This window comes from Vicugna pacos, chromosome 34 (assembly GCF_048564905.1).
Source record: "Vicugna pacos chromosome 34, VicPac4, whole genome shotgun sequence".
Taxonomy (NCBI): Eukaryota; Metazoa; Chordata; class Mammalia; order Artiodactyla; family Camelidae; genus Vicugna; species Vicugna pacos.
In genome coordinates this window covers 15,796,999-15,807,463 of record NC_133020.1, presented here as the reverse complement: position 1 = coordinate 15,807,463, position 10,465 = coordinate 15,796,999, and the positions used below count along the sequence as shown (strand labels likewise).

General features: G+C 31.9%; 1 protein-coding gene across 1 annotated transcript; it reads right to left on the bottom strand.

The window, feature by feature from the left end:
- Positions 1-4,585: 4,585 nt before the first annotated feature.
- Positions 4,586-9,277, bottom strand: LOC140691235 (NKG2-A/NKG2-B type II integral membrane protein-like). The gene is made up of 6 exons (XM_072954241.1): positions 9,091-9,277; positions 8,627-8,725; positions 8,078-8,131; positions 7,400-7,551; positions 5,613-5,713; positions 4,586-5,313 (listed from the first exon to the last, which is right to left on the bottom strand). Exons 1-6 carry the CDS (start codon positions 9,275-9,277, stop codon positions 5,196-5,198), a joined length of 711 nt encoding a protein of 236 aa, XP_072810342.1. The 3' UTR covers positions 4,586-5,195.
- Positions 9,278-10,465: the final 1,188 nt, after the last annotated feature.

The window sequence follows — 10,465 nt, the reverse complement described above, 5'->3', positions numbered from 1 at the left end:
TCACTGTGTCACTGCAACAGGAAATTCTTACACTGCGGTGTTTTGAAGACAGTCTACCTCATCACATGTCTCCAGAACATAGGAGACTTTCGGCTTGTACTGTATCATTTAGTTTGTCCTTTGGCAAGTGCCTCTGAAAAATTGTTTCCATAGATAAAAGACACCGAGGGACAAAAGACTTGACCACCGTGCTGTTAACCTACTTCCATCTCAACCACAAATGCTGAAGCTTAAGGCTTGTGAAGAGTATCTTCAATGTTTAAGTTCTACTTTTAGACAAGATTGCTAAATTTTCACTTTACATATTTCTTTTCCTTATATTCTCATTATGTCATTTCTGTTATAAAGGAAAAAATTGGGGAAAATTAAGACATAATTCCATTAACAATAAGTATTTAAGGATACTTGTCACTAATTCTGAAGACTTGCTACATTTTTAACTTTATTGTAACTGCCATAAAGACATCAATGACCAAACATACTTCTCACTTTCTCTGCCCTAGTTCTTAAAATACCTGCATTTAATTTTCTTATTCATAAAGAAGTTATTTAGAGTTCCCCTGATAAAAATAAATATCTCTGGGAAGGATAAAACATTAACTAATATCAAACTATATCACCAGGGCAGAGATTGAAATACTGAGTATCTACTAGTTATATTATTCATTGATGATCCTCCAATCATAACTTGCTGTCTGTATTTTAATAGGAATATTTGTTGTAAAGAACACGGCCCAAGTTTATGTAGCGGGAAAACAATGGTAATTTTTAAAAATTGCACTTCACAAAAAAATGGGGAGGGCAGAAAAATTAGACTTTTAAAACAAGTTAAATAACACATGAATATCAAAAGACATAAAACAGTAAATAAATTATCAAATTTGCCTCAAATTGACATTTTTTTCAGCAGTCCTCATCTGTATCAAGAAAAGGGGGAATGTTTATCTGTTGTACCTAAGAATATTCACTTTCAGTGTAATCTCAGTGTAATGGAATCTAAGACATTGAATTTAGACAAACTCTTAGTTTTTAGTTTTCTAAAATCTAGAAAAATGGAATTTAAATTCATAGTTATGTCCTGTAATATAGGTTAATATCTGAACTTTCTATAACAATAGCTAATGGCCAGCTATGTGGTTATTCCTATTAATTATATTTTATTATATTTTCATAGATTAAATAAATAATCTACTCTCCTCTATTGCTCATATAATACAATTAGAGCAGGTGAAGCGTTCACTAGGGATGCCAAATATAGTAAAATTCACTAATGTTGCCTTTTTAAACTTGAGGTACTTATATGTACTATTTCTATGGTCATACACTTTGCTGTTTTCAACTAAATAAAGACATACATATCATGTCCTTTGTTACATGCAAAAGTATGGGTTCACCCTTCTGGCATTTAACTTGAATAAAATCTATGTTCGGATGATTCAAAGCAACGAAAGCTCAAAATAATGAGCAGTTTGAATTTACTATTTATGGTATGAATATATGTATTTGTGAGTATGTCTAATAATGACAATATCCGGTGACGTAAGAGAGAGAGAGATACATTGGAAATCAGTAACAAGGGAAAAGCTCCCTTTAATATGATGGTAGAAAGATTTCATTTTCAAGGAATCTTTTTAAAAGGAGAAAATTAATTACCAACTGACTCTAACTAAAGGAAATATTTAAGGATCTTCCAAAGAGGAAACCCTCATTCTAGGTGAAAACTTGGATGTGCAGAAAGGAAAGAAGAGTTGAAGAAAAGAAATTATGCGGATATACCCAAATAGATATTGAGGGGTAGTTACGAATGATAACGTTTCAAATTTTAAATACATATATTTGTATTTGAATTCAAGGGAGCAAATATGACATAAGCAGTGAATAAAAAGTAGAGAGTCATTAAGTCTTTTCACTGTTTGAGAAGGGGATGGAAGTACTAACTTATTAGACTTTATTGAGTCTAAGTTATGCTGAAAATGTAGGGCACTAATAAGACTATTTAAAGCATACTTAGTGAACAACTTCTTATAAAGGAAAAGTTAAAAATATTTATTGTGAAGGACAAGAAACAAGGAAAACCTTAAATTCAAAGAAATGGTAGTATTCATTCCAATTAATGATAGTTATATTATACTTTAAGATTAAATATATATACTTACATATAAATGAAATATATAAAGCATATAATTATTTTAAAATTATGTTAAATATATATGGAATAACTTTCCATTTAAATTCTAAGAACGTTTTGCTTTTAAATATTTTAGTTAATAAGTTATGTACATAAAACAGTTATATTAATAGTTACTGTTTTGATGAGACACTTTTTAAACAAAAGCATAAAGAGGAAAGTAAAAAGATGAAAAAAGATACTATGCAACCCAAATCCGGAGCACTGTTACAGTTAGGCACCATCACTGTGTAAGGCAACGACCACAACAGAAGTGATAAGCATGTTTCACAGCGATATACTGAGTACCCAAACCACTAGCAATGTTTTTTTTTTTAATGTATATGTACTTAATAATTTCAACATGGGTTTGAGAAAAGTGCATAAGTAAATAATCATAAATGGAGACTTAAATCTCCCTCACTGCTTATCAAGCAAGCAGATATGGAAGTAAGCTATAGAAAGATTTAAACTAGGCAATTAATCAATATATACATACCCACCTCCAACACATACCCACACATACACTCACACACCCACACATACTTGTATAGAATACACATTATATCTTTAGGTGCACAGGCAAAATTTCCAAAAATACTCTATATACTCATATGGTCAATTATATTAATATAAAATACATTGAACTGTGGCATCACTGAACTGTGGTTCACTTCCAGCCAAGTTTGGCACATGAGCACTTAAAATGTGGATATTCAAATTTAAATTGTAATTAATTACAGAGAAATAAAAAATGAAGATTGGTTCTTCATTCACACTAGACATATTCAACAGAGATTTAGAACATTTTCAGCTTCACAGAAATTCTCTAACTATACTTTATCTCAAATAGAGGTCAATAACACCAAATTTGAAGATCTTTATCTGGTTTTAAATTCAGTAATAAATTTCTAAATAATATATGGGCCAAGAAAATAATCACAATGAAAGTTCACAATTTTTATGTGAATTAAAAGGAAAATAGAATAGCAAAAATCTGTCTAGTGAAAGATTAATTGCCTTAAATGCATATATTACAAAGAAAAAGAAGAATGAAAGAAAGAAGAAGTCTGAGTATGCATCATAAGACACTAAAAATGAAAAAGCAGTTGACGTGAAATTAAATCAAAATGATCTGGATGAAGTAGAAGGAAGAAAATGAAAAACAGTACAAGATGATGACAAAGAACAAAATGACAGTAGAGAGGACCAAGGCCAAATGTATTTTCATTTGAAAGACTTAATAAAATTGATAAATGATGGCTGAAGAAAAAACTGAGAAGACACAAATCTTTTCTATCTATAATAAACATGACAATACCATTATGGTTTTCACAGATGTTAAACAGAGAATAAAGCCACATGAATATATTTTAATACCTACATGAAACAGAGAATCCCTAGGAAATACAGACTACCAAATGTAGTACAACTAGAAATCTGCATAAACCTAACATGTGTTAAAGATACTGGGATCCATTGTATAAACCTCCCTCCAAAAAAAAGTTCCAGAAGCTCTTAATGGCATCAGCAGTAAATAATAACATTTTAAAATACAGCAGGACTTGTACACAGATTCTCCAGGTAGAAGGAAAAGGTGAATGCTTCCCAATAGAGCCTTGATAACAAAAACTGTCAGGTCACATAATATTAATGAACTCAGTCTAATCTCTTTGTAAACATGGATGAAGGAAAACATCTTAATTGAAATATGAAATATGCACCGATTTTTAATACAAGGAAAATACAGAATGATTATTGTGGATTTATTTCATAAATGCAAGATTGGTTTACATTTGAAAGAAACAGTTACTTCGTAAACATTATTTAAAACATTTCTCATCCCATTGAAAGAAAAATAATAAAAACGTAACATCATTGACCGGCTATAAAGTTTATTAGAAAAATATGAATACTATAGAATTGCATTCATATGAGAAAGTTATGACGAAAAAAACCTTAAAACAAACCTCATACATAAGGATGAAATACTGAAATATTTTCCCCTGAAATAGGAAAGGATACACATAGAACCTTTACTGTACCTTCTATTCAATGTTGGAAATAAAACCCTAATCTGTAAAAATAAGTCAAAAAAGAAAGCAATTGCATCAGGAGAGAAGACATAATGTGTAATGATTTATAGATGCAGTAGATATTTATATTAAAAAATCCAGAAGAATACGTATTTGAAACGACAGAATTAATACATAAAATCAGAGAAGCCATTAGAAATAAGCTGAAACTTGAAACCTCAACTGTATTTCTGTTCACAGCAGCAAAAATTACTAAAACTTTTTTAAAAGATGCTATTTACAAAAGCATGACTATGAAATACCCATATTTCTATAAGACTTTAATATTGAAAAATACAAAACACAATAGAGAGAAATTAAAGCAAACTTAATTCATGGAAGGATAAAGTATACTACTGATTAGAAGAGTCAATATGATAAAGATGACCATCTTTACAAATTACTTTAAAAAGTAAATGCTGTCCCAAACGTAATTCCAGGAGCTTTTTTTATAAACAGCTTTATTGAGGTGTAATTTACATAGCATAAAATCCATCCATTTAAAGTGTATAAATCAATGATTTTAAATATATTTACAGTTTACAACAATCACCACTATCAAAATCTAGAAAGTATTCGTCAACCACAAAAAGAAACACTTCACCCATTAATAGTCATTTCCTTTTCTCACCTCCCTTTAGCCTTGGTAACCACTAATCTACTTTCTATCTCCATGTTTGCCTGTTTTTCATATTTCATGCAAATGAGCTCATAGAACAAATGATCTTTTAGAAAGGTTGAATGCCATAAACATATTGTTGAGCAAAAAAAGCCAAACATAAAAGTAATGATAGCTGTACTTTTTGGAGTGTATATAATATTTCAATACTTTTTGAACAGTGTTTCATTATGAGAAAAAATCATGTAACTCCTTTTAAAATTTATGCAAACATAATATTATTTCCATTTCATGAAAGATAACAGTTACCCAGCAAAGTCGTAACTCACATGTGTTAATTCTCCAGCTTATGCTTACAGTTATATATATGTAGAAATTCACAGCTGTCTGATCTAACGCCACTTGGGTTTAGCATAGCACAGTTACGTTCATCAGGTGATGAGTCTGTTATCCTGTAATGGATAAAAATGCATAATTCTGTTATATCATATGAGGGCAATCCATGAAACAATAATATTTTTCACATAATTATAATAAAAAATATTTTGAAAATAGGTAATGATGTTTTCTATACAGTTTTAGTGAGAGTTTATGGTAGTCCATTCTTTAACGTTTGTATCAACATTTCATTAACTTTCAACATCTTTCTTCTTTCTACAATGAAACTAAAACAAATGTTTAAATATTATTCTTCACATTTTCCTTTTTAATATTTTTCCTCCATGAGATAGCATTATTTTTAACAACTTACTTTAGTTTGTAAGTTGAACCATTTGTCCACATCCATGGATGATCACGGCCTCTACGAAAGACTCCAATCCATGACATAATTGATAGAGATTTCAGAAATTTCTATCCCAAAATAAAGAATTGTCACATAATTATTATAAAAGCTTTTATTGTTTTTTAAAATGCAAGTAGTATATTCTTTCATAGGATCCTTAGTTTTCTGAATAAAATGAGAGTGTTAGATTCTAGTCTAATACTAAAGATATATTAAAGTTGAAAGATTTAATATATCACCAAAAATATTAACCAGTCTCTTTACTTTTGATTTAAAGTTAACTCAAACATTTATGCTTAGTAGTTTCATTGTTTTTCTTATGTTAATAAGGAAAATGCTGACTCATATAACTTACTCGTTACCCATGTTGACAAAACTAATATAGCAAAGCTTTAAATAAATTTTTAGATACTGTGACTGACAATTCTTTGGATACTGTGATCAGATCATTAAATTTTTCTACTATGGTTCTCAGAGTTTGGGTTTTAGAAGGAAATTTTAAGGGATTGAAATTGAAGATAATTAGTGACATGAAAGCCAAAGATTTGATTTTCTGGGTCCCACACCATATTCTGTGACTTGATAAACCCCAAATTGACCTGTTTCTGTACCGGTGGAATACAGTGTTCCAAACAAGAGGTCAGCGACTCATTTCTCTCTGCTACTCCCTGCTAAGTACAACTGTAAACATTGGAACTAATGAAGGACACAAGTGAAGGGGAATTCTGAAAGGGGGAAAGAGAAGGTGAAATGATTTGGGAACCCAGAATGAGGGAACAACGATTAGGGGCGTTTTATAATCCCCACCCAACCGAAGAAAGTGACCTAGACTAACAGCTTCCCAACACCCCCCTCCCCCAGCTGCCGGGGGAGGCAGAGGTGACCCTTCCTCCTCTGTGCTGAGGGAAACCCTGTCCAGCAACAGCAGGCGAGCCTGACCAGGTGGCCCATCAGGACACCTGCTAACAAGCAGCCAGAGGAAGTGCTTCTCCTGCTCCCACCAGAGACACCAGAGCTGGGCGTGGGGGTGGAGACGGGACCAGCAAAGGGGATCCCGTGACTGAAAGAGCTGAGCCCGCGAAGCCTCTTTATCCCAGAGGGCATGAGGCTCCATCCCCAACCAGAGACACTGGATTGAACGGCTTTTAAAACGTTATGTTTACATAATGAGCAGTGGAAATTAACAAACTACACATACATGCAATAATACGGAGGAACTGCAAAAATAAAGTATGTGTGTGAGAAGAGACAGGAACAAAAATGCATACTGTGTGATTCCATGTGTATGAAATTCACAAACAAGCAGAGATTCTGTAATACTAAACGTCAGGACAGCGGTTAAAAAGGAGGGAGGAGAAGTGACTAGAGAACACACAGATGCTGGGTGCTGGGGACAGGAAACTTCTTTTCCATGATCTGATGTGTATTACATGGTTCTATTCATTTTGTGATCAGTCTAGACAATCGTATGTTTACTTTCCTTGATGTATGGTAAAATTCAATACCAAAGTTTATTTTAGGGAAAAAAGGCATTTATTGAGGCATAAGATTTCCTATGAAAAGCAAGAAATGGAAATTATTAAATGTGCATTAAAGTTGTAAACACAGAATTCAAATATTATAAAGTCAAACAATGGAATATTAACAGACTTTAAAAAACTACAAATACGTACAAAAACGTAAATGAATACTGACAATATGATACTGACTGAATCAAGCCTCAAATAAAGTGTTTGAAACATTTAATATCTTACCATTTCTTCCTCATTATCTATATAAAGCAGGGTAGAGTTCTTAGACGCACAGGCCATCAAACTTTCTTTCCATGGTTTTTTTTCAGTACTAATGTAATAGCAATTGTTGGAATATGTAAATCCTTCTTTTGGACAACGACCACAGTAACATTCTGAATAAAGATTATGAATTATTATTCAAAACAATTTAAATTTTTAAAAATTAAAACCTAATTTACATTTTGCATAGGTATAAACATATATGTATATAACATAGCTATGCACCCTCGAGGCTGGTACGTATAAAACAGACCTCACTCATACACACACTCACAAAGAGTCAGTCTCTCATCCCCTAATTTATGTCTCCATATAAAGAAAACACAAAAATATCCATTTAAAAAAATACCCGTTTTTTAGACGTCCTGAAAAAATCAAGAAGTACAACCATTTTTTTAGAAAAGCACAATTATTTGTGTCTTACAGCAGGAAGAAATTGAGCCAATTGGCAACAATAGTATTGTGATCATACTGTTACATAGGGAGAAACAACTCTCCTTTAATCATTATTTATGAATATTTGTTGCCTGATTTTATAATTTATGTTCTCCCCCAAAATGTACACTTGTTTTCACCAGCCTAAGATAGAGACAAAATAGAAACTGTACTTATATCAGAACTTTGAAAATCATTATGTACCTTTCCGGAGCCTTGTTATTGGAGAGGAGTTATTCTGCTCTGGTGTTACAGTAGCTACAAAATTAATTATGATACAAATTAATACTGATCTAAATAAATTACAATAATTTTAGTTTCTTAGCTTGAAATTTGGTTTATTGTTTAGGATTAGACAAACTTGGAATAAAGTTGATTTTACTAAGGAAAATTAATTAAGCAATGAAGATTTGCTGGAAAAAAATATTTCAAAAGCCTAAATAACAGACTTCATCATCTCTTTCAGTATTTGCTTTAACCAATCTCAAGAATTAATCTGTATTTCTCAGTAAGGTCTTTCGCTCTCCTAAAGCATGTCTTTAAGTTATGAAATCAGAATATATGTGTATGTACTCTTTATAATAATTATTCTGTGTTGTATACTTTTGACAAATTCAGAATAATCATTCCACATTTAACCTAAATGCATACATTTTAATGAGAGGTCTATTTCATGATATTATGAAGTATTTAGAGGCACTGATGGTCATTAAAGTGAAAAGTGCCCTTACAATTTTTCAAAATCTCACTCACAAGGAGTAACAACTATCATTGTTACCACCGTGACCATCAAGACAAGGCAGATGCTTCCAAGGATTCCAGAAATGACCTTCTCTGGAAATGATGGGAAATCTGCAGGGAGAGAAATGGAAACACCGAGAAAGGAGTGATGGAGACAGTTGTTTAGAAAGTTTACTTACAAGAGAACCCACATGCACAAGGAGTCATATATATAAACTGGGACCCCAAACCCCTATCTGCCATTGCATTCCCAGCAAATATAACCCTATATGAGTTGTTGATCAAAGACTACAAATTACTATAATGTCAGAACAAAATCAGTCCTCCCATTTCACAGTAGAATACATTATCCGACTTCAAGTTCTGTTCCTCAAAACAGAAAATATGTGAATTTATCCCCCACTCTTTCTCCACACCTCTGCACCCCACCTGCATATCCCAGAACAGTTCCATTGTGCCACTATGAAATGTTTTACCTTTGCGGTGGTAGTTCTTTTCATTCCCTCGGAGATTCTGAGAAGCATTCTGAAGGTTTAGTTCTGCGTAGATTATTTCCTGCTCGGTTATTGAAATGGCACTTTTAGTGCCTGTATGTTTTATTTGCTGCCTCTTTGAGGATTTGGCTACATTCAGTTCTGCATAGGTTACTCCTTGGTTATTCATCTTTGCATCTGAGTGATGTCAAGAACTGCGCTCTAAGACAAGTGTACTTACCTTAAATGGTTTATGTTGGAGGAGGTGCCTAGCACGGTAAAATGGGTGGGGTGAAGAGGATCAGTCCTCACTTTGCAGTTGAAGAATCTTAAGGTCTGGTTCTAAATCCCTTAGAGCTTTAAACAAATGTCTCATAGTAGAATACTTTTTCTTTTTAATTTTGCATTTGACAACATATTATTGGTTGGAATAATGAACAGCAATAAATTAGGGAGGAATAAATGAGTTAGTGAATAATAATGCCCTCATTAATTTAGAGTCAGATTTCACAGAAATATTTTAACGCCATTAGAAAGCCTGTCTTAAAAATTAAAATGCTGTATTAGAAAAAAAGAGACTCAATATATCTATGAAAATTTTGAAATCCAGTAATGGTTAAAGACTGAGTACTCTAAAGGTAGGGAAATTGTAATGTTGGCATATATAGCAATTTCCTGCACTAAATTACCTATTTGGTGACTTACATTTACTTATTAAAGGGGTTACCAAATTGTCTTTTATTTTCAATGATTGAGGAGTTCTGAGAAAACATTAAAAATTAAAGAAATATTATATATATTGGAAAATGTTACATGACACACTAAACTTATATATAGCCTAACAATATTGAAAATAAAACAACAGAAAAAGATTAAAAACACTTATTTTAAAAAAGTAATCGATTCAGTGACTAAGATGAGAACCATAAAGTGATAAACAAGTATAGGTCATTTGTGGAAGAACACTGTTGTTTCAAACTTCCAGAAAGATCCTGCGGATGTCAAAGTTCATAAAGGTCATTTTAATTGTATAAGTGATGGTAATTACTTATTTAAAAATTACTTGTAAAAATCCAGAGAACATAATTAAATAATTCAGTCAATGGCTCAGTAGTCAGAAATATCTGGAAATTAATTCCAGCTTTGAAACTTACACAATTGTGACCTTTGAAAAAATTATTTAGTATCTAGTAATCTATTTTACTACTAAAATGGAAGTAATATTATGTAAGTATAATGCATGTAACACTGAGCATTCAACCTCACACTTACAAGTTCTCAATAAATATTAGTTTTATTATTATTTTATTCACAACTTCCATGTTACTATCTTATATCGGTTAGACTCTGTGAAATAACTTATTAAGCAGGAGTGTCT

Coding starts and splice junctions, on each gene's coding strand:
- LOC140691235 (XM_072954241.1), bottom strand. CDS start 9,277: ATGAATAACCAAGGAGTAACCTATGCAGAACTGAATGTAGCCAAATCC. Junction 8,132..8,626: donor AATGATAGTTGTTACTCCTT/GTGAGTGAGATT, acceptor TTAATTTTGTAG/CTACTGTAACACCAGAGCAG. Junction 5,714..7,399: donor TAGATAATGAGGAAGAAATG/GTAAGATATTAA, acceptor ATTTTGGGATAG/AAATTTCTGAAATCTCTATC.